Source organism: Amblyraja radiata, chromosome 13 (assembly GCF_010909765.2).
Source record: "Amblyraja radiata isolate CabotCenter1 chromosome 13, sAmbRad1.1.pri, whole genome shotgun sequence".
In the NCBI taxonomy this organism is placed as follows: Eukaryota; Metazoa; Chordata; class Chondrichthyes; order Rajiformes; family Rajidae; genus Amblyraja; species Amblyraja radiata.
In genome coordinates this window covers 58,519,048-58,544,273 of record NC_045968.1, presented here as the reverse complement: position 1 = coordinate 58,544,273, position 25,226 = coordinate 58,519,048, and the positions used below count along the sequence as shown (strand labels likewise).

General features: G+C 44.1%; 1 protein-coding gene across 1 annotated transcript in view; it reads left to right on the top strand.

Moving 5' to 3' along the window:
* The first annotated feature begins 2,788 nt into the window (after nucleotides 1–2,788).
* The window catches only part of mccc1 (methylcrotonyl-CoA carboxylase subunit 1), a 66,212-nt gene continuing 43,774 nt past the window's right edge, over nucleotides 2,789–25,226 (top strand). The window contains exons 1-8 of the mRNA XM_033032167.1: nucleotides 2,789–3,098; nucleotides 8,169–8,212; nucleotides 11,843–11,982; nucleotides 15,391–15,486; nucleotides 16,705–16,826; nucleotides 18,910–19,057; nucleotides 22,754–22,875; nucleotides 23,155–23,266. Coding sequence (XP_032888058.1) covers nucleotides 3,034–3,098; nucleotides 8,169–8,212; nucleotides 11,843–11,982; nucleotides 15,391–15,486; nucleotides 16,705–16,826; nucleotides 18,910–19,057; nucleotides 22,754–22,875; nucleotides 23,155–23,266 — 849 coding nt within the window. The 5' untranslated portion in view covers nucleotides 2,789–3,033. The remainder of the gene's footprint in view (nucleotides 3,099–8,168; nucleotides 8,213–11,842; nucleotides 11,983–15,390; nucleotides 15,487–16,704; nucleotides 16,827–18,909; nucleotides 19,058–22,753; nucleotides 22,876–23,154; nucleotides 23,267–25,226) is intronic.

Below are 25,226 nucleotides of genomic sequence, written 5' to 3'. Positions count from 1 at the left end.
ACCACCAGGCACGCATTGCCCTCATCATATAACAAGATCACTCCCTTTATAACTCCCTGGTCCACATCAACCAACCTATTCCATGGCAATGTCCGAATAAACTCTGGAGCTGCAACACCTGTCCTTTCACTGCTTCCCTTCCCACTCTGCAGGGACCCAAACAGTCTTTCTGTTGCGGCACGGTGGAGTAGCAGTAGAGCTACTGCCTTACGGCGCCAGAGACCCAGGTTCGATCCCGACTATGGGTGCTGTCTGTACGGAGTTTGTATATTCTCCCCGTGACCTGTGAGAACTTCGGTTTCCTCCCACACTCCAAAGATGTACAGGTTTGTAGGTTAATTGGCTTGGTAAATGTAAAATTGTCCCTAGTGCATGTCGGGTAGTGTTAATGTGCGGGGATCACTGGTCGGTGCGGATTCGGCGGGCCGAAGGGCCTGTTTGCATGCTGTATCTCTAAACTAGATAAACTAGATTTCTAGGTGAAGCAGCATACTCATTTGCCCTTCTCATTTCAGTAGGCCAAGGGGTGGACCGCGTTAAGTGTTCACAATGCGACCTTCCAAATACAGACAGGGTGATTCAGTTCACAGGGGTGACACTAGCCTTCAGTTAAAAAAGAGACACAAAGTGCTAGAATAACTCAGCGGGTCAGGCAGCATCCTGGAGCCCATGGATAGATGACGTTTCGAGAGGGGGTAGTTTGAGGTTACCTAAAATAGGAGAATTCAATGTTCATACTGTTGGGTTGTAAACTACCCAAGTGGGATATGAGGTGCTGTTCCTCCAGTTTGCATGTGGCCTCACTCTGGCAAAGGAGGAGGCCCAGGACAGACTGTTCAGTATGGGAATGGGAAGGGGAGTTAAAATGGTTAGTAGCGGGATATGCAGTAGGCCTTGGTGGACCAAGCGCATGTGTTCATAGAGACATAGAAAATAGGTGCAGGAGTAGGCCATTCGGCCCTTCGAGACAGCACCGCCATCCAATATGATCATGGTTGATCATCCAAAATCAGTACCCCGTTCTTGCTTTCTCCCCATATCCCTTGATTCCGTTAGTCCTAAGAGCTAAATCTAATTCTCTCTTGAATACATCAAGCCATCGCCGAGTCTACGATCGTCCTAGATGATGTACAGCAGGCCACATCGCGAACATTGATGTGGTACATGAGGCTAGACGAGGTGCATGTGAACCTCTGTCTCACCTGGAAGGACGGCTGGGGTTCCTGGATGGACGCGAGGAAGGAGTCACAGGGACAAGTGTTACATTTTGTACGGTTGCTGGGGGGAAAGTACCTGGGAAGGGATGAGTTGCTGAGCGAGCAGTCTCTGTGGAAGGTGGAAAGGGCTGGAGATGGGAAGATGTGACTGGTGGTGGGATCACGTTGGAGCAGATGGAAATGGCGGAGGAGGAAGTGTTGGACGTTGTAGGTGAGCTTCCAGTTCTCCGCCACATTCATTTCACATCCTACTCCCAACTCCTGCACCATTAAAACAAAGCACAACGTGACAGAAACAACATCTCTGTGCATATTGCAGCCTTGTGGACTCAAAATTATTCAAGTTTAGGTAATCTGCTTTCTTTCTACTTGTATTAGAACGAGCTATTTCTTCCATTAATCCTGTGTAATTTTATTATTTTTTATTCAGTACTGTCAGGCATATCCCACTGCTCGGCTATTAGCAGGCCATAACAAAGTGGCATGGGGTGGCTAGTTGGTAGACTTGCTGCCTCGCAGGGTAAGTGACCTGAGTTCCATCCTGATATCAGCTTGTCTGTGTGAAGTTTGCACGTTCTCCGTATGACTGCGTGAGTTTCCTCCAGGTGCTCCAATTTCCGACCACTTCCCAAAGACGCGCTTGTTTGTGGGTTAATTGGCATCTGTTTAAACAAAAGATCCTAACGTGTGAAAAGTGGACGAGAAAGTGGGCAAACATAGAACCTATGTGTTGGGGTGATCGATGGTCGGCATGAGCTCGGAGGGACGAAAAGCCTATTTCCATGCTGTATCTGAGAAAAAGCATTGTCTGTAGAAAGGAACTGCAGATACTGGTTTACACTGTAGACACAAAATGCTGGAGAGGGAGACAAGATATATGGAAGGGTAAAGTGTGAAATCGACAGATCAAAGCCGACTATGTTCATCATCGTCTGCATTGTTCTGTTCTTTCCACACCTTTCCCTTCCAGATAAGGGTCTTGACCTGAAATGTCACAAATTCCTTCCCTCCAGTGATGCTGTCTGTCCCACGGAGTTACTCCAGCTTTTTGTGTCTATCTGTGGACAGTGAAACTAGTTGGACAACTAGGGTTGGAGTGGGATGGAGAGAGAGGGCAAACAAGTTAGAGAAGTTGACATTCAAAATAATATTCCACAATAAATGAAATATGAGGTGCTGTTCCCCACCTCCCAGGGAGAGAGGGAGGGGGTAGGGATAGGCAGGGGGAGAGGCAGGGGGGAGGGGGGAAGGGGAGAGTGTGGAAGGGGAGAATGTGGAGCGGAGAGTGTGGAGGGGAGAAGGAGGGGGAGTGTGGAGGGGGGAGAGTGTGAGGGGGAGAGTGTGGAGGGGGGAGTGTGGAGGGGGGAGAGTGGAGAGTGTGGAGGGGGTGTGTGGAGGGGGAGAGTGGAGGGGGGAGAGTGGAGAGTGTGGAGTGTAGAGGGAGAGTGTGGAGAGGGAGAGTGTAGAGTGTGTGGGGGGAGAGTGTGGGGGGAGATTGTGGAGGGGAGAGTGTGGAGGGAGTGGGAGAGTGTGGAGGGGGAGAGCGGTCGCGGGCGGGCGGGCATTAGGACCCTGTGCCGCTGCTACTGACGGCGGTCGGTCGTGTGGAGTCGGGGCTACGGGTCGGCAAGAGGAACGATAAAGTTACCCGCACCCCGCAGCGATTAAAACACACACCATGACATTTACCTTCTGCACTTCTAGAAAATCTGTCATCAGCCGCTAACATCACAAAAGTGTGATATTTCGGATCGTTGGCCTGTAGTGGGGTTGGGCCCGTTGCCCTGCCTAGGCCCGGCCCGGCTCTGCTGTCCCCATGGTGATGGCGGCGATGGCGGCGGCGCGGCTCCTGCAGCGCTGGGTGAGGAGCGGCCTCAAACTGTGAGTCTCAGTCCACGTCTACGTCTCGTCAGCTCATACGTGATAGCAGCAGAATGAAGCCATTCGGCCCATCAAGTCTACCCCGCTATGGCTGATCTATCTCTCCCCCCCCCCCATAACCTCTGACACCCGTACTAATCAAAAATCTATCTATCTATCTCTGACTTGCCCGACACAGCCTTCCATGGCGATGAATCCCACAGATTCACCACCCTCTGGCTAAATAAACCCCCCTCCTCATCTCTTTCCTATAGGAACGTCCTTTAATTCTGAGGCTGTGACCTCTGGTCCTAGACTCTCCCACTAGTGGAAACATCCTCTCCACATCCACTCTATCCAAGCCTTTCACTATTCAGTATGTTTCAATGAGGTTCCCCCTCATTCTTCTTTACAGCAGCAGCTGCAGCTTCACTTTAAGCGGCTGGCTGGTTTGCCCATGGGCCTGGTGGCAGATCTCCTGGCCCATGGGCAAAGTTTGTTTAGGGACCACTCTGGCAACTGCCCATTTGTCAGCCTGCAGGTTTCTTGGCGATTCCAAGGTCATGACCAGGCCATAATCACACAGACCATTTCTGATTTCATCACCTTTGGCTGTCAGCCCTCCACAGCCTCCAACCTTATTGTTCCCCAGTCCCACACGGCCCGGTTTTACCTTCTCCCCAAAATCCATGTACACAACTGCCCTGGCAGACCCATTGTATCTGCCTGCTCCTGTCCCACACAAATGATTTCCACATACCTCGATTCCATCCTATCCCCCCTGGTCCTATCTCTCCCTACCTATGTTCAAGATGCAGACTCATATACATCGGCAAGACCAAGTGTTGACAGGACGATCGTTTCGCTGAACACTTTCGCTCAGTCTGCCTGGACCTACCTGAACGCCCGGTTGATAAACACTTTAATTCTCCTTCCCATTCCCACACAGATCTTTCTGTACTAGGCCTCCTCCATTGTCCGAGTGAGACTAAATGCAAATTGGAGGAACAGCATCTCATATTTTGTTTGGGTAGCTTACAACTGTGAAAAGATGGCGGCGCTGTTGGCGCTGCGGCTCGCCTGCAGTCCGTCTGTTTTTACTTTTTTTGTTGTTTTTTTTTGTCTTGTTTAGTTAAATTTTAGTTTATTAGGCTGTGTTATGTGGGGGGGGGGGGGGGATTTTTTTTTTGTCTCTTCCTTCGGGGGAATGCGACTTCTTCTTGTCGTATCCCCCTTCCCTGCCTCCGTCTGCGCTGAGGCCTAATGGCGGAGCTGGCGGTCTCCAACTGCGACCGACCTCGAGGCTCCGGAGGCAGAGCCAGCCAGGACTTACAACGCGAGGCTGGCCGACTTCGGGGCTGAGGCGGCGGGACTCGGAGCTGAGGCGGCGGGACTCGGAGCTGAGGCGGCGGGACTCGGAGCTGAGGCTGCGTTCCGGCGGTGGCCTGACTCGGAGCTGAGGCAGCGGGACTCGGAGCTGAGGCAGCGGGACTCGGAGCTGAGGCAGCGGGACTCGGAGCTGAGGCAGCGTTCCAGCTTTCGGCAACGGCCCGAGTCGGAGCGGAGACAGCATTCCGGCTGTCGGCAGCGGCCCGAATCGGAGCTGAGGCGGCGGCGACATCACTTCGCAGGTCCGCTGGACTGGAGGGCGGCATCTTCGGCCTGGATCGCCTCAGCGCAGAGGGAGAACAAGGAGGGAAGAGACAGGGACTAAGACTTTTGCCTCCATCACAGTGAGGGGGTGCTTGGTGAACTCACTGTGGTGGTGTTAATTTGTGTTTATTGTATGTTTTGTTATTTATTATTATTGCGTATGTCTGCAGGCAGGGAGAGGGAGAGGGAGAGGGGTGAGGAGAGGGAGATGGAGAAGGAGAGGAGAGAGGGGTGGGGTACGGGAGGAGAGAGGGATGGGGGAGAGAGGTGTGGGGGAGGGGGGGAGGGATGGGGGAGATGGGGTAGGGTAGGGAGGGGGATGAGTGTGGAGGGAGGGGGAGAGGGGTGGGGGGAGAGAGTGGGGAGGGAGGGGTAGGGGGAGAGGTGGAAGAGGGACAGAAGGTAGGGGGAAGGGGGCGGAGGGAGAGAGGGAAGGGGGTGGGGTAGAGAAGGATGGGGGGGGAGAGAGGGATGGGGTTGGGAGGAGGAGAGGGAGAGGGGTGAGATGGAGAGGGGGAAGAGAGAGGGGTGGGGGAGGGGAGGAGAGAGGGGAGGGGGGAGGGGGAGAGAGGTGTGGGGGAGGTGGGAGATGGGGTACCACCATGAGGTACCACCTCCAGTTTAAATTCCATTTGGAATATTTTGGAGGACCAAGAAACCAAAAACCAAAACCAAAAAACCCAGTGGTATGAATATTGATTTCTCTAACTGCAAGCAACCCCTGCATTCCGTCTCTCTCCATCCTACCCCCACCCAAGTCTCTCTTTCTCACCTATCTACGGCTAACAATTACCTTTCCTTTATCATTGTTACATTTTTGCATCTTTCATTCTTTTGTTCTATATCTCTCTACATTATCGTCTATATCTCTCGTTCCCCTTTCCCATGACATACACTCTAAAGAAGGGTCTCGTCCCGAAGCATCACCTATTATTTCTCTCCAGAGATGCTGCCTGCTATTAGTTACTCCAGCATTTTGTGTCTTTCTTAACAACTTCTCCCTCGACTCCTCCCACTTCCTCCAAATCAGAAGCGTAGCCATTGGCACTCGCATGGGCCCCAGCTATACCTGCCTCTTTGTAGAGTACGTCGATCAATCATGTTGAGGCCCTACTACTTGTCCTCGATATCCCACAGCTCCGCTCTTCCTCCCCATCCCCCAGTTGCAACAGGGACAGTCCCCCTAGTCCTCACTGTTCACCCCATCAGCTGTCACATACAGCACATAATCCTCTAATATTTTCGCCACCTCCACCACTAGCCACATCTTCCCTTCTCCACCCCTTTCCGATTTCTGCAGAGACCATTCCCTCAGCAACTCCATGGTTAACTCGTCTTTAACAGCACCTCATACTTTGCTTGCGCAGCTTACACACCAACAGTATGAATATTGACCTCTAACTTCAAGTAACCCTTGCCTTCCCTCTCTCTCCATCCCTCCCCCTTCCTAGTTTTCTGACCACTCTGACTGTCCCCCTAATTAAATTTGATCTTTATACTTCATTGTGACCTTCTAGCTAACCTTGAATTTGTGACCTTGATCTATTCTACATTTTCCTTCATCTCATCTCTTTTGATGTCCCATTTGACACCTTACCCTTCCTTATCTCAGTGTCACCCACTCTCCTGACTCAGTCTGAAGAAGGGTCTCGACCCGAAACGTCACCCATTCCTTCTATCAGAGATGCTGCCTGTCCCGCTGAGTTACTCCAGCATTATGTGTCTTATCTTTGGTGTAAACCTGCATCTGCAGTTCCTTCCTACATGGTTTCTTGGATCTGTTTGTCTAGCTGCCAGGTTGTGAATTGTTCAGTTGTCAGCCTATTAATCAGAGCTAATGTACTCTTTTATAAACTTGAGGTAATTCAAATCTCTGCTGCTATGCCCTAATTTATGCTGTGCTGTTAATCCATCACCAGGGTTCTTGAAAAGCAAAATTGGCCTGGTTTTAAAAATTTTCTCAACGTTCCAAATCTTCCTCAATATTCCAATATTTTATTTTCCCCATCTCTGATTCTCTGTCTTTCCTCCCTTCAAAATGGCTTGGTTAATTGAAAAATAATACACAGATGCTGGAAATTTCAACGAAATAAAGTATTGGAAATTATAGCAGTCTGATAACATATATGAAGAGAGAAATAGAGTTTAACACCTGACCATTTGAACCAGGTGTTAAATGCCACCCGCCCAAGTGAGTTCTTGCAAAGGTTCGGCTAATTCAGAATAATTTTCCACAAAATTCATCCAGTAATTAAATAATCCCAGTACCTGCCTCATACCTTTTGCTGTTAATGGTTCAGGAAGGTTTAAAATACTCTGAATAAAATATTCCTTTCCCCTGGAAAGTGCTTTTTCTCTCCTTGTGATATCTGACTCCCCAGGTGTAGAATTTGGGTCTGTCCTAATTGTGCTTTATTGGGGTTCACCTTTAATCACACATCTTGTGTCGCTCCCAGAGTCCGGGATAAGTCTATGATATGATCCCTCGCTCTCTCTGAGGCTACAAATATATCTTCTACATACTCCTTGTCCCACCTAAAAAAATCTGACCAACCACTTGTGCCACATGTCGATGGAATATGGCTAGGCTATTGTGAAACCCCTGTTTCAAATTAAAAACTGTTTTCATAGAGGAAATAAAAATAATAGAGAAAGTGACACCAAGGTCAGTAACTGAAGATTTAAGATGCAGGTCAAAAAGAGACAACTTGACAAAACATTTTATGCATTGCAGTGATCTGGAATGCATTACTTTGTGGTAGTAAAATATTGAGCAGTAACATTCACAAGAAAACTAACCAAAAGCTGATGTTGTAAAGTTAGTGATATGGGCGATACAACGTTAAAGTATGATTGATTGGACAAATCTACAAAAGATCAGGCACATGGTAGCATTGGCGGCCTCCATCTACGCCATGTAATGCAAAGTTCCACATCCTCAATCCTGGAGAGGGTTGGAGTTCATGTACAGTCGAACTTGATAACAAAACGTTTTAAGAAGCTTGTTTAATTTTGCAATATAGCTTTCCCTTTTCTGGGATAGTAGTACTTTTACCAAAAGCTGAAGAAGGGTCCCGACCTGAAACGTCACCCATTCCTTCTCTCCAGAGATGCTGCCTGTCCCGCTGAGTTACTCCAGCATTTTGTGTCTATCTTCGATTTAAACCAGCATCTGCAGTTCTTTCGTACGCAGTACTTTTACCGATACAGATTTTAACATATTTTGTTGGTATTTGGTCAAATTGTTTGAAACTTCTGCTTAGACTTAATGTAAATTCCACTTATCAAACTTTTCTAAGCTCATGAATTTGTTGTTTTGTCAGTTGAATAACTACAATCCTTCAACTTTCTAAATAGAGTATTTTGGTTTGCATAATCATTAAAGAAAGTAGTCAACTTTAAGTAAGTTTATTAACTTTTCTCCTTTAAATTTTCCAGGAAATGGTTTTGTGCTCTGACATGCATAAGAAATGCTACAACAGGTATTTGTTTTCTAAATTGTACTAGTCTTGTGTGCTGAATTGAATGTTGTTTTATGCCATTTTACAACCATTTGTAGTTTATGTTTGTCCTCCTGAATAAACTCCATAACATGGGTTTCATATTTGGATTATTAATGCTAAAAGTTGTAAATAGGTTTATGTTCATAGTGTGGTCATCGTACTGCAAAATAGGAAATAGTTACACAAGAGAACTGCAGATGCTGGAATCTTGATAGAGAGAACATGAAAATGAGGTGGGGTGGATTGGGGACACAGAGGGAGTAAGGGTGATGAATGAGAAGATGGAGGAAGGAAAGTAACTGAGTGAAGGGATGGGGGGGGGGGGGAATGGGAGTGGAAGGAAAGATGTGTATGAGCGGACCCGGGTGGATTATACGAAGAGGTAGAAGGGGGAGGAGGACAAGAAACTGACTTGGTTGCTGAGACCAAGTGGAGACTGCTTAACCAAGCACTTGCACTCTATCTGCTAGCGGCAGCAGGAACTCTGAATGGAAGCCACTAAAGTTCTCATTCCCATGCTGACCTATCTGTCCTTGGCCTCCTCCATGGCCACAGAGAGACCACATGCAAACTGAAAGAACAGTTTATCATGTTCCACTTGAGTGGCCTACAGCCCAATGACATGAACATTGAATTCTCCAATTTCAAGTAACAAAGTTAAGAGAAGGTACACAAAAATGCTGGAGAAACTCAGCGGGTGCAGCAGCATCTATGGAGCGAAGGAAATAGGCGACGTTTCGGGCCAAAACCCTTCTTCAGACTGATGGGGGGTGGGGGGGAGAAGGAAGGAAAAAGGGAGGAGGAGGAGCCCGAGGGCGGGGGGATGGGAGGAGACAGCTCGAGGGTTAAGGAAGGGGAGGAGACAGCAAGGGCTAGCAAAACTGGGAGAATTCAACGTTCATGCCATCCGGACGCAAGCAACCCAGGCGGAATAAAGTTAAGAGAATATTGGTGAAGATGCTTTTTAATGTTCATGTCAAGCTTTGATGCTTCCTCAAAGAAATTGTAAGTTAATTTTTTTTAAATAAGTTCCGAGGTTGAATTATATTCTATCACATGACATTCATAAACATTTTGATTCAGAACAGTAGTATTATTTGTCCTACCTAGCCAAAGCTAAAACAAAAAAGGTATATTGTCTTTGCCTCCAAAGTGGATAGCCTCACATTTATCCACATTACACTGCATCTGCCATGCATCTGCAATTATTAAAGTAAATTATTAGAGTCAATTATTGAAGATGCAATAGCAGCACATTTGGAAAGCAGCGACCGGATTGGAAAGCAGTCAGCGTGGATTTAAGAATGCTTGACTAATCTTCTAGAATATTTTGAGGATGTAACAAATAGAATGGATAAGGGAGAGCCAGTGGACGTGATGTATCTGGACTTTCAAAAAGCCTTTGACAAGGTCCCACATAAGAGATTAGTGTGCATAATTGGAGCACATGGTGTTGGGGGTAGGGTATTGACATGGATAGAGAGCTGGTTGGCAGACAGGAAGCAAAGAGTAGGAATTAATGTGTCCTTTTTAGAATGGCAGGCAGTGACTAGTGGTATGCCACAGGCTCAGTGCTGGGACTCCAGTTATTTACAATATATATTAACGATTTAGACGAAGGGATTAAATGTAACATCTCCAAGTTTGCGGATGACACAAAGCTGGGTGGCAGTGTGAGCTGCGAGGAAGATGCTATGAAGCTGCAGGGTGACTTGGATAGGTTGGGTGAGTGGGCAGATGCAGTATAATGTGGATAAATGTGAGGTTAATCACTTTGGTGGCAAGAACAAGAAGGCAGATTATTAACTGAATGGTGTCAGTTTAGGAAAAGGGGAGGAGCAACGAGACCTGGGTGTCCTTGTACATCAGTCACTGAAAGTAAGCATGCAGATACAGCAGGCCACAAAGAAAGCAAATGGCACGTTGTCCTTCATAGTGAGAAGATTTGAGTGTAGGAGCAAGGAGGTCCCACTGCAATTGTACAGGGCCCTTGTGAGACCACACGTGGAATATTGTGTGCAGTTTTGGTCTAATTTGAGGAAGAACATTCTTGCTATTGAGGGAGTGCAGCTTAGGTTCACCAGGTTAATTCCCGGGATGGTGGGATTGACATGATGAAAGAATGGATCATCTGGGCTTATATTCACTGGACTATAGAAGAATGAGAGGGGATGTGGATCCGGAAGTGGCGGCGCTGTGATACGGCTGCGGCTCGCCTGCAGTCTGTCTGTTTTTACTTTTTTGTGTTGTTTTTTTTTGTCTAATTTAGTAAATTTTTTGGTTATTAGGTGGTATTATGTGTGTGGGGGGGGGTGTGAAACAGGGCTTTCTGTCTCTCCCTTCGGGGGAATGCGACTTTTTTGTCGTATCCCCCTTCTCTTCCCCCGTCTGCGCTGAGGCCTAATGGCGGAGCTGGCGGCCTCCAACCTGCGACCGACCTCGAGGGTCCGGAGGTAGAGCCAGCCAGGACTCACCAACGCGAGGCTGGCCGTCTTCGAGCTGTGGCGACGTCCGGGCAGCGGCACGACTCGGCGCTCCGGTGAGGGCGGACGGCGCGGGGCTGAGACACTCCCGTGCGGGCGGCACGGCTACTGGCTGGAAGGCGCTCCGGTGAGGGCGGACCGGATCCCGGCTGGAAGGCGCTCCCGTGGGGGCTGCCCGGTGCGGGGCTGAGACGCTGCCGTGTGGGCGGCCCGGTGCGGGGCGGAGACGGTGCTCCGGCGGCTGAGGCGGCGTTCTGGCGGCGGCGACCTGGATCCGGGGCTCGGCCGCGGGCCAGTGGATGATAACGCGGGAGCTCGCAGGGCACAGGCTGGTGCCTGTTTTCCGGAGCTCCCGTTGCAACAGCTGCGTCCGCTGGACTGGAGGGCGGCAGCTTCGACCACCCCCGGGCCGCGGAGCTTGAACCGCGGGACTGATACCATCGCCCGGTGGGGTATCGCCTCGGCGCAGAGGGAGAAGAGGAGGGAAGAGACAGTAACTCTAAGACTTTTGCCTCCATCACAGTGAGGAGGTGTTTGGTGAACTCACTGTGGTGGATGTTAATTTGTGTTTATTGTGTTATTATTACATGTATGGCTGCAGGCAACAGCATTTCATTCAGACCGAAAGGTCTGAATGACAATAAAGGAAATCTAATCTAATCTAATCTAATCATGTTATAGACACATATAAAACTCTGAAGGGATTGGACAAGCTAGATGCAGGAAAAATGTTCTCAATGTTGGGGAGTCCAGAACTAGGCGTCACAGTTTAAGAATAAGGGGTAGGCCAGATGAGGAAAAACCTTTTCAGCCAGAGAGTTGTGAATCTGTGGAATTCTCTGCCACCGAGGGCAGAGGAGACTAATTCACTGGATGTATTCAAGAGAGAGTCAGATATAGCTCTTGGGGCTAACGGAATCAAGGGATATGGAGAGAAAGCAGGAACGAGTTACTGATTTGGGATGATCAGCTGGCTTGAAGGGCTGAATGGCCTACTCCTGCAGTTATTTTCTATCTTTCTATTATCTTTTTCTTAATAGTTTTATATCTATTAGCTATATATTTATATATATTATTATACAACAAATTCCCTTAAAAGTAAGTGGATGCTTCATTTGTTTTGCAGGCAGCTGCAGAATCGAGAAAGTACTTATTGCAAATCGAGGCGAGATTGCCTGCAGGGTAATGAGGACAGCAAAGAAGATGGGTGTTCGCTCTGTAGCTGTTTACAGTGAAGCAGACAAAAATTCCATGCATGTCTCAATGGTAGGTCATGCTATTGGAGCCCACATAGGATGAAGATGCTTTAAGTATACGTTTATTTTCATTGTGGATTAAATCCAATGTAATGGGGTTACATTTGTTCATCAGAGTGAAAACTCCCATTGCAGGTAGAAAGAAGGGCTTAACATTCAACATTAATAGAGTTGTAAGTGGACTCATACGAGTCAGTCCATTACACAATTCATCTAGTACTTAATAGATAGCAAAAGGTGTGCGATGAATATCCAGCCTGATTGTGCATATACAAAGATGCTGAATATTTATCCCAGAATGATTTTCTTTGATGTACAACTAAAGGCAGTAAGTACTTCCAGTTAAGGTATTAGATATTATTTTTCAAGAGTCTGATTCCTTCACTCCCTTCTACTCCCATGCTCAATAAATATTTTATACCTGTGTATTGTGTCTCACTTGAATGTTCTGCCCACCACTCCTTTATCCTTGGTTAAACATGAATTTTATCTCTGGTGACTTGCGACTTAACCAGCCTTAACCAACATTAGAATATGACAAGCATTGGTAATGAGTAATTCACTCATCCTTATTTCTATCTTTACATTTTTCAGGTAGCCTTTGAGCCCACTGCACTATTTGCCAAGATGTACTTCAGTGCCATTTTCTTGCTATATCCCCTAATGTTTTGAATGAATTCAATTTCTGAGACTTGTTAGACATTTCTAAAAATTCACCACTCTCTGTAACCCTAATGGTTTGGACTAAACAGCTGACCTCCTATTCTGAATGAGACCCGTGGTTCTGAACCCCTCAGCCAGTGGAAGCATCCTTCCTGCATTTAGCCTATTAAACCATATAAGAATTTTGGTTGCAAGTTTAAGTAAAATCTCCTCTCATCCAACTAAATTCCAAATGCAAACAAACAGCAGGAGGAACTCAGTGGGTCAGGCAGCTTCTGTGAAGTGAATGAACCTTTTGGGTCATGCTCCTTCAGACTCACTGCCACAACCAAGTATTTTTCCTTTCCCTGCTGAATTCCTCACGCAGTTTTTTTTGCTCCAAGATTCCAGTGATTACAATCCCGTGTCTCTCTAAAGTCCAGATAATGCAGGCGTAGACTACTCAGTCATATGGCAAATTTGTCATAACTGGAAAACAGTCCAGTGAATCTTTGCTACTGTCTTTCACGGTTACACAAAAAAATAGCAGTAATAGGCTGCCAGACACTACTATGTTACCCACCATTTAGTACGTGATCATGGAAAAACTATGCTCGCCTGACAGTTCCCCATACCCGCAATTGCTCTCTATGGCAAAGATAACCATCTTAAGGTACGGAGACCAAACCTGTATTCCCACCAAGACTACCACTCAGAGAGTGGTAGCTGTGTGGAATGAGCTTCCAGTGGAAGTGGTGGAGGCAGGTTCGATATTATCATTTAAAAATATATTAGAGAGGTATATGGACGGGAAAGGAATGGAGGGTTATGGTCTGAGTGCAGGTAGATGGGACTAGGTGGGAGTAAGTGTTCGGCACGGACTAGAAGGGCCGAGATGGCCTGTTTCTGTGCTGTAATCATTATATGGTATTTCATTGCTGCAGTGAACCCTCTCTACTCCTGTACATAAAACTGCTCAGAATGAAGACCAACATATTGCAAACCTTCCTGTCCACTTGTTGCACTTGCAGCACATTGACTTTCAATTGCTTTTGTACAGGGGCAACAAGATCTCTTTACCTATTCGGCTATCGTATGAATAATAATAAATAGCTTTTCTGTGTTTGCAGCATTTTTCCACATTATATTGACCTTGCCATGCAAATATAATACCAAAAGCCAGATCGTTAATATAGATTGCGAATAGCTGCAATGCCCTGTTAGTCACAGGCCGCCAACCTGCAAAAGATCCTTTTATTCCCACTATTTCTTTTCTGTCCGATAACCAATTCTCCGCCCAACTCGGTGTTCTTAACATTTTGCCCAATTTTTTGTATGGGACCTCCCAATTACACCGCATCTGCTGCTTTCCATTTCTACACAACATGTTTTCAAAGAATTATTAATTAATCAATGTTTTTGTGTTTCCTTTCATAAATTTCCATTGGTTCTTCTCTGTCCTATGACTCTTTCTTGGTTTTCTGTTATTTTATCTATCTTGATGGATTCTAGCATTTCCCTACCTCTGATGTTAGGCTAACAAATTAGTTCCTTTTTTTTAAAATATTTTTATTAGAAGCAAACATATTATGGTAAAGTATAGTTACATATTATAGTAAAAAAACGTTTCATATACATCAATCATACATTATTAAATTTTTCAATTGTCGATTCATTCTGCTTCTAGTGTTTTTTTATGTAGATAGAACATGTTAGTTCCTACCCATCTCTTTGTATTTAATTCTTGTTTCTTTGTTAGCAAGGTCATGTTCGCTACCCTTCAATCCACAGGAATAATTTCAGCATCTGGAGAATCCGGGGCGGTGACAACCAGAGCATTCAGTATCTCCAGAGCCAATAGTTTCAGAATCTGTGTTATGGATCATTGGATTTCTGTAAATCTATGTTTTTAATTTCTGTAAATCTATGAATTTTTAATTTATTGAGGGAATGTTCAAATCCCTTGTTCAGAATATTGCCTTTCAGATATGGATGCATTTTTTATTTTGTTTTTCTCAATCAGCTTTTAGCTGCAGTACCCTATTAGTCACCATATAGTACACTATTTGGAATCATTTTGAATATCCAATTTGGTCCACCGTGAGAATAAATTAAAATGTAATTGATAACATTTTATATTAACAAATATTCCTTCTAATGATCTAGTTAACTTGATCGTATAAAATGTGATACTTCATCAGAATGGTCATTTAGAATTTAAATTGCCCTATCTCCTTTGATTATGTAGCTGGTGTGAATAATATGTCGAGTTATGCTATTGGATATTTTTTTCAGTTAGGCAAGCAATGTTAAGAGATGGTGTTTATTAGAAATTCTTACCGCAGAAGTTAACGTTTTTAACTATCAATTATCTTGGTTTACCACAAAGTGTAAAGATATGTTGCATCTAAATACAAGCACATCTTTTACTGTGTTCTCAAATTTGGTGGTATGAGTTATTGATATTGGATATTCTTTCTTTGATTGAGGCAAGAGAACCTATGAAGAAACCAACGCATAGAGCTCCATATTAATTATTTTGAAGCTTTGTTTGTGTTTATAAGAGTTCACATAAATCGACCATTGGTCATTTCAATGCATTTGTTAGGAAAAAAGATGTGCCACTGTTTTTGCCGGTATAGTTTATCATTGTGTGTCAGGTGACGACACTGTAAGTGTTCCTGTAACATATTTGGGCAAATGGAAAACAACACTAGTAGATAAAATAGGATGTATTCTTTATATTTCACTGCATATAACCTTTTATTTTTACTAGGCTGATGAAGCTTACCATATCGGTCCTGCAGCTTCCCAGCAGAGCTACCTAAATATGGAAAAGATTATACAAATAGCCAAGCAAACAGAATCACAGGTAATCTTGTTGAGGTCTGGTTACAACTGAGCATACATGTGCAAAATCCATTGATGTCTTGCTTTAGAACATAGAACATTCCTGCCTCTTCGAACCACAATGTCTGCCAAGCATGATGCCATTCTAACTGCTCCCATTTACCTGCAAGTGGTCTGTATCCTTTATTTCCTGCCTGTTCATGTTCTGTCAAAGCTCTTTTTAAATGTTGCTATTGTATCTGCTTCTAGCATCTTTCCTGGCAGTGCACTCCACTCACTTTGAAACTCCATTACAGGTATTGAAAGTATTTGTAAAATAATTATTCCTCAATTTTGAGTGATATGTTGTGATGGCAGCTTAGCTAAAATAACATTAAATGAAACTCGACTCTGGAGTCTTGCCATTATGTGGCCCATTTTCTCGATATAATTAATAAGATTTGCAACAAATCTACAGTAGATCAGCAGTATTCTCCACGGACAAGTGTACCTGTTAGCACCACCTGCTCGTCACCCCTCCTTAGTCCTTCAATCACCAATGAGCCCTTGTCTCACCACTTCCCATCTCCACTTTATCCTGGATACCTCGGAGGCCTGGAACGCACTGCCAGAGGTAATGGTGGAGGTTGATAAGATAGTGACTTTTAAGAGGTTTTATGGAAGTGCCGGGTATAGACGGATATGGATCATGTATATGAAGATGTGATCAATTTAACTTGGCATTATGTTCGACACACACATTGTGGGATGCAGTGCCCAATCCTGTGCTGTACTGTTCTATGTTCTATCGTCCCTCTCCACTCTTACACTTGATGCAGAGTTTCAGCCCGAAATGTGGAGAGTTCCTTACTCTGCCAAAGCTGCTCAATCCGCTGAGTACCATCAGCAGATTGTTTGTTACTCCAGATTGCAGCATCTGCACTCTCTTGTGTCTCTTTCACAGGTGAGTCAGGTGAATGGAATTGCTTAAAACATTAGCCATTCTTTAATGAACGGCACACATGACGCACACTCTTCTTCCCAATAATCCTTCTGTTCTACCAACGTCAATCATAATTGACATTATCAATTTCTGCTCACAAATTCTCAATATTTAAAAATGATCTTTCTGTTTCATCTTCATTTCTCCAGTTAAATTTAGTGATGTATTTTTAAAACCGTCGTTTTATTATTTTTTATTTTGAATGTTAGAGTTTTGCTGTTGTGACCTGACTGTTGTTTTGTGAATTATTTCTTGCAGGCCATCCACCCAGGCTATGGGTTTCTTTCTGAAAACACAGAGTTTGCAGAATGGTGTAAAAAAGAGGACATCATTTTCGTTGGCCCTCCTTCCACGGCTATTAGGGATATGGGAATCAAGAGGTAATAAAATGATCTCTTCAGGCTAATCTCCAAATGACTGGGGCAGAAACATTGGCAACTGAATGATACCTGTGCAATTTTGTTTTAGACATTTCTGCATAACATTGGATAACAGTAAGAATAAGATGCAGTGAAATATATGTAGCATGCAAACAATAATAGATTACAAAGTGCTGGAGTACCTCAGCGGGTCAGGGACTCACCCGTTTCCCCAACGCAACCCGATTTCTATACCTTTTGCCCGATGGGAGAGGGGAGAAGAGGGAGTGGCCAGGGTGCGACTCGTCCTTGATTATGCTGCTGGCCTTGCCGAGGAAGCATGAGGTACAAATGGAGTCCGTGGAAGGGAGGTTGGTTTGTGCGATGGTCTGGGCTGCGTCCACAATTTGCTGGAATCTCTTGCGGTCTTGGATGGAGTTGTTCCCAAACCATGCATCCCGATAAAATGCTTTCTATGGCGCATCTGTCGAAGTTGGTGAGGGTTGTTGGGGACATGCCGAACATCCTAAGCCTTCTAAGGAAGTAGAGGCATTGGTGTGCTCTCTTGGTCGTTGTTTCAACATCGTTAGTCCAGGAGAAGTTGTTAGTGATATTTACTCCTTGGACTGAAGTTTTCAACCATCTCTACTTCAGTGCCGTCAATGACAATGAGGTATGTGTACTGCTTCCCTTCCTGAAGGTGATCACTATCGCCTTTGTCTTACTGACATTGAGAGTGACCTTCCTTTCAGCATATGGTCAAAACGGGGGATGTTTGCGAACGATTATAGTTCTCAATTCAATTCAATTCACCTCCCAAAATGTAAGAATTCTCCCACGAAAAAGTACTTGGTCAGTAGCCACATGGAAACCATTCTCACTTCCAAGTGCCTTTGTAGGTTGCACATAATCTTGACCATCAGTGTTGTTGGGTCAAAATTCTGAAACTCCTGACCTCATGACAGTTATGGGGATGCTTTCACTGCCACGGCCACTGTAGTTTACAAAGTGGGACACTACTATGTTTCTCAGATGAAAGATGGCGCCGGAGAGTGGAAGCATTTAAATGAAGCTCCTCTTAATAGTTAAAACAGCCTTGCTTATCCTGATTGCTTACCCTTGCATCTGTCCGTTCCAGCACAGATCCAGTGCAGAAAGTCTTGTCCATCATGGCTATTTCAAAGAAATTATAATGATCTTTATTAGAGCCGATACCACCAGCACAGCTTTAGGTCCCAACAACACGAGCAAGTGTGGTAGTCCGGTGGTGAACTCCAGGTGTGGCTGAAACAACACAGCAGATACAGGAGCTTGGTAGCTCCCACATCCATACTTATAAACAGATTCTTCCCCACTGCTATCCAATCTCTGAAACAATCACATCTATCACACACCATTACCGGAAATGCTGCAACATACTCTTAACACTGCCTCACTTGTTTATTCTGTTTTGTACTTTAATATTCTTTTGCACTTACTTGGATTTTGCACTACAATCTGGTATTATTCTGCTGTGTTCATTGTTATATTATTGTATGTATACTGTTTACTTTATGAGGAATTTCATTGCACCCTGTTGTATTTGAAAATTAAATATATCTATATCATTCTACTGACCTAAGATGCTGACATCTCATGAAAGGATGAGAAAAAAAAGTGTCTCTCTTCCAATCCAAATCCCATTTTACCTGATTTGGTAGTCGGGGGAAGTGGCCACAGATTGTGCTGATGTGAAAGATAGATGCATCCCTTGATATCATCAGGACCCTCGTCAGATATTGGGTCAGAGTGATGGTTTTGGAGATAAAACAAAACTCCATGGCTTCATTGTGACCTAAAAGTGCTTGATGCTGATTTGGAGACGATACAATAAGAAATGTTTATAATGTTTCTCATTTGACGGTGCACAAAATATGAATGTAAAGAAGACGAAAGGATAATGAGTTGGGGCAACCAATCTCTGTGCTCCACCTGTATCTCCTCACAGTGAAAACCCTATGTAACATTACTTTATATAAGACTTGCATCATATCAAAAGGAACTGGGCAGTCTTTATTAAGGTATAAAGTATAAAATAATGTTCCTTTTTATCATTTTAATTCAGTACATCGAAGACCATAATGTCAGCTGCTGGTGTACCTATAGTAGAAGGTTATCATGGAGATAATCAAACTGATCAACAGTTAATGGAGGAGGCCAATCAAATTGGCTACCCTGTGATGATAAAAGCAGTTCGAGGGGGAGGTGGTAAGGTAAGAAAATCTACATTTGCATGAATGAAATAGGCTAAATGGTATTTCAGGCTTGATCGCTGGCTGGACTGCTAGCACTGCAAAGGCTGAAAGTGCAAAAAAAAAACAATTCTAACATTTATTCATGGAAAGAATGTCCTTGTTATTGGGCGGTCTTAATTTGCTTATGAACGAAATGGCTTTCTGAACAATTCCAGAGGGTAGTTTAGGGTCACAAAATTGGTAGATCTATGTACGGTCACACATAGACCAGGCTGGAGAGACAGGGAACTACATATGTTGGAATCACGAGCAAAACAGAATATTGGAGAACGTCAGCAGGTCAGGCAGCATCTGTGGAGGGAATGGACAGTGACATTTAGGGTCTGGACTCTTCTTCAGGCTCATTCTGTGTACTCCCTCCATAGATGTTGCCTGACCTTCATCAGTTCCTTCATCAGTCAGAGTATAGAAGTTGGGAGGTCATCGACCCCACGTTGGGGGTGGCGTCGGCGCTCCCCGGAGCCAATCAATCGTCCCCACGTAGGGGGGGGGCAGCGTCTGCGCTCAACTCCCCCCCCCCCTCCCCCCCATCCCACCCGCCCCACAATGAAAATCTCCTCCTCCCCTATTCCATACCCCCACAATAAAAACCCCAAATTATTTTTTGGGGGTGTGGCGTTGCTGCTCACCTTCCCCCCCATCCCACCCCCCACAATGATGCATGATCAAAATATAGGCATGCATTCAAATCAACGATAGGAACAGTAATTTCTCTGCAAATCTGTAAATCTCTGAAAATAGAATGAAAAGTGATTGTGGATACATTTAATTCCGTCGAGGCATGATTCCGCACACACTGTGGGAGGCAGTAACAGTCTACAAGTAACAGGGTATATTCCTGTACGACCACACACGCGAACACACACTGTATGGCACATTCGATGCTCACATCAGAATCAACACACTTGGGAATCGAGCCAATGACTCGCTGTGAATCAAAACAGTGATTCACAGAATCTACCCAGCCCGCACTGCACCGCAGTAGCACGCGGCCCGGTAAGCATTCACATAACATGCGAGGATCGTGCACGCAGGGAAGCGGATCTCTTATGCCCACGAGGCGGAGATGGTATTGCGACATAACAATACAGATTGTGCAGTGCGCGAAATCTGTAAAACATTGTGGCACTAAGCGTGTGTGTACGTGAGCTGGCGATCCGAGCGAGAGCGCTACAGAATTCACTTTTATTTTGGTACACTCACGGTAAGTTACATACGAGTTGTACCCTGTACTCGTGAATTCACGATCGGCATTTGATTTTTTTTTTTTGCTTGCCAAGCCAGGCAAAATGACACGGTTTTTAGGTTGCCCGGCGGGACTTTAGGTGGCCATTGGCAACCGGGCAACCATTAATTTCGAGCCCTGCCTTGTGGTGATAGGTAAACTGCAGTGGGTTAAGGCTGCTTGGTAGACTGGATATAACGTGCGCCATAACCAGCCTCTCAAAGCACTTCATCATGGTGAAAGTCAAGACCACTGGACAGTAGACATTAAGGCAGGAGAACTTGCTTTTCTTTGGCACCGGGATGATATTGTTCTTCTTGAAGCAGGTGGATGCCTCAGAACAGGGAGAGGTTAAAGATGTGAACACTCCCACTAGTTGGTCTGTGCAGTTCTTAAGGACATGGCCAGAGACTCTGTCTGGGCCAGTTGCTTCCCATGGGTTCACCCTCAGGAAGGCCCATCTAACTTCTGCAACAGTGACCCTGGGAAGAGGCTCATTTGAGTCTGACGCTATTGATGTTTACCTGAAACCCATGGAGCTATTTTTTTCTGTATGCAACTACCATAATGTGTTTTCTTTAGAAATGAATGACTTTTTTTACAGAAGAGAGCTGGGGTGTACTATTTCGCTTTATTCTTTGTAGATCAATCCTGCAGGAACCAAATGTAAAAATTCAAAGGCAGAAGTCACAAGTTTTTATCTCCTGGTCATACCCTCTTCAGCACAAAGCTACGTAGACATAATTTTACATCATGTAGCTTTACTTAAACCATGTTTTCATTTTGTTATATTCAATTATAATTATATTCAAGAAATCCAGTGCAGCGTAGTTTTGCATGTTAAAGATAGAAACTGAAAACACAAAGAATAATGTTGAACTATTGAGGGGAGAAAATAATCTGGGATTCATCAACTCAGCAGTTAATTCATTAAAACAATAACAGGCAAGATTCTGAAATGCACGTATAAAAATCCAAGCTTTTGTGCATTCAGTTTTGATTCCTCACTAAAACAGTACAAATTGCTCTGGTATGTGATGGGTGAAAATGAGGCAAAATGTAACCCTTTCTATCACGAGAAAAGCTATCTACGACACTAAATGGCATAAGAACTTATTCTGGAGCAACATTTTGGGTCAAACTGCAGCTGCTAGACAACAGAACATAAATGCAAACTGAGAAAAGGCAAGTTAAGGGGCTGTCCCACTGGGACGACCTAATCCACGAGTTTAGAAGACCCTAAACAAGTTGAAACAAATGTCAAGGTGGTGTTGCCTCGCCGAAGTAAAAGACCTCCTACGACTATGTCTACGACCTCCTACGACCCCCCCTCGACCTCAGTCTTCCACACCTCAGACCAACTACGACTAGCTACGAGTGGAAAATTATCACATGATAAAATGATGTCATGTTTGCATTTTTTTCCTCGGGCCAGTTACCGACCTACGACTATCTACACCTATCTACTACTACCATCACGACCTACTACGACCTACCTACGACCTACCTACGAGTAAAAAGTATCAATTTTTTCCATGACGACCTTTTTTTACTCGTGGACATTTTTTATCAGGCTGGAAAAAACACCGCAACCTACTTGAGGCCACAAGTACGCGGAGACCACTCACGAGCATGAGGAAGAGTTACAAAGACCTCCTATGACCTTGTGGCGACCATGCTGCGAGTATGAGTCAAGGGCAAACTCGGCAGTGGTCGTCTATTAGATCGTGAAAGTGGGACAGGGGCTTTAGGATGTGTATCTTGAAGCAATTCTGTATATAAATAGTAAAATTATAATTTAAAGAGCAGAGCCCAAATCTCTGTAATGATGTAAAGGGGAAGGAAGAAGGGTCTCGACGCGAAACATCACCTATTCCTTTGCTCCATAGATGCTGCCTCACCCGCTGAATTTCTCAGCATTTTTGTCTACATTTAAAAGGGAATTGAATGCTTCAATGCAGATCTCAATGGAATAGTTAGATGAGATGAGCAGTCCCCTTCATTTGTGTTAACTATTGTAATCTTTGATAGATAGTAAAGGACCATGTATAGTTGTTGACAGAGTTTCATTTCTTGGAACTATTTAGTTATACCCACCAACGCTTGAAATCCTGAGCTCCAAATTGGTAAAAAAAAGTACTAAATTCTGCTGTTCAGCACCAGCTGTAAAGTTTGTTGCACAAAGTGAAAAATATGTTTGTGAAATGAGGTATTACTGAGTTATCTAGTCTTATTTCTTGTGGTGTTAAGTCATGTTCTGTTTGGGATGATGTTGCACCTGCTTCTTTCAAACATGTGTCATTGGCGATTTATTGTTGGTGACTTACTTGCTTGTTCCACATTTGAGGCGAGCACCCATTTGATTATATAAAAACACTCTGCAAGCACTGAATTGCCAGAGTTATTTGACATTCTATGTTTATGTTTAGGGTATGCGCATTGCTCAGACAAAGGCTCAGTTTCTTGAGCAATTGGAATCTGCACGAAGAGAAGCAAAGAAATCCTTCAATGATGATATTATGTTGCTCGAAAAATATGTGGACAATCCAAGGTATGTGGCTATTGTTGTGAAATTATAGAGGTTTTCTTTATCACCTTTTCAATTAAATTTCAGTATTTTGCATGGCATAATATCCAGTACTGTGCAAGATGGTCATTTTAAAAATTATTCATAATTGGCATTCTTGTATTAAAAAATAACTTGTTTGCAAAATGCAGCAATAATTAGTAGTGGGTATAACATTTGAGGAGACATACAATGGGATGTATCTTTGTGCAGGAACTATCGTGTTCTGGTGGCTAACAGACATTTGTTTTCCATTTACTACAGACATGTAGAAGTGCAGGTTTTTGGGGACCAGTATGGCAATGCTGTCTATTTGTTTGAGAGAGACTGCAGTGTACAAAGGAGACATCAAAAAATCATTGAAGAAGCACCTGGGGTAAATTATCTCCATGAATGAACATTTCTGTCTAAGTTGTTAACAAGTCACTAGCTGGAGCAACTGATCCATTGCATTGAATTTTTTTCATCAGAATTCAATTCAAAATCAATCAAACCAATGCAAAAATATTGTTAGATTTTAAGCACGCGTTATATTGAATGGAAATAATGTTTCTGGAATCTTTCTCGCAGAACAATGTGGCCCAGTGTGTGGACCTAACCAATCCTCAACTGAGAGCTTCCACTAATTACAATCCTTTGCAGACTTTCGAGGAGGCTCTTAAAGTTCAGCTTTGTTTTAGGTATTTCAAATGGTTTAATATATGGATAACTCAACAAGAGTAAAACTAAATCCTTCTAGACATAGATATTTTCAGTTATGTAGAAATGGGTTGTATATTGCGATCCAGGCAACTAGTTGACAATTTCTTTGCAATCCAGTTCACAAATCTGCTCAAATTCTGTTGTTATTATTCAAACTGCACTGTTATCACTCTTAAATATCAAGGAATATTTTAAAATGTTATATTTTATATCATATTGCACCAGCTTATACCAGACATTATGTTCAACAAGATGCTTTGGTGAGTCCAGAAACCTGAAGGGAAAACCACATTTGGAGTATTGTGTGCAGATCTGGTCGCTCTGCTGTAGGAAGAATGTCATTAAGCTGGAAAGGGTCCAGGAAGATTCATCAGGATGTTACCAGAATTATAGGGCTTGAGTTATCATGAGAGGTGAATGGTGACATTCATTTTTCCCTGTGTAAAAGAGTCTAGAAAAACAAGGCAATGGTTTAAGGTGAGAGGGAAAAGATTTAAAAGAGATGTGAAGAGCAGTTTCTTCATGCAGAGGGCAGTGCATGTTGTGACCTTCGATACGAGTCACTCAAGAGGCTGAAGCTGGTTGATATAAAAGCATTTCTTCATCTAGAAAAACAGGCATTCTCTTGGACACTCTCTGTAGAATATCCAAACTCAAAGTACATTGAGTATATGTTTTAAATACAAAGGCAATAGTAAACGATTAACTACACCGTTTCAAAGGCACACAAAGACAAAAATAAATGATTGACTACAGTTTCAATGGATATAATTAGCATTTAACATTCACGGGCTATAATTGTTTTAACATTTTGAATGCAGACAAATAACTTAGCAGAATTACATATTTACAATGGGAACATATTGAAGCTGGCACGACACATCAGAGCATTCAAACACCTTTGCTGGGGCACAGTAATTCAACTGGATGGTCTAAAAGCTTTTGGCCAGACAACCCAGATGCCCAAACTTAGCATTGCGAGGGCTGACTCTCTTGAGTACACAAATACCCCAATTATTAATAGACAGACAAATATGCCTGTGACCATGCTTGATGTATCAAGTGACAAAATACATCTGGTCTGGAAGCTTTCTTCATCTCTATCACTTTCAAGTAAAATAACTTAAGCTGAAGATTCAAAGGGGCACAAAGTACTGTAGTAACTCTCCGACACCTCCCTCTCCTTTCTTGATCTCACCATCTCCATCACAGGAGATAGACTATCGACTGACGTCTATTACAAACCCACTGACTCCCACAACTCTCTCGACTACACTTCTTCACACCCTGCTTCCTGCAAAAACACTATCTCCTACTCCTAATTCCTCCGTCTAAGCCGCACCTGTGCCAAGATGAGGTGTTCCATACCAAGACATCCGAGATGTCCTTATTCTTTAGGGAACGAGGGTTCCCCTCTTCCATCATGGATGAGTCTCCTCCCTTGCAGCTCCACCCTTGCTCCCCCTTCCTAGTCGCAACAAGGACAGAGTCCCCCTAGTCCTTGCTTTTTACCCCATCAGCCATTGCATACAGCACATAATCCTCCAACATTCGCCACCTCTAATGGAATCCCACCACGAGTCACATCTTCCCATCTCCACCCCTTTCTGCCTTCTGCAGAGACTGTTCCCTCT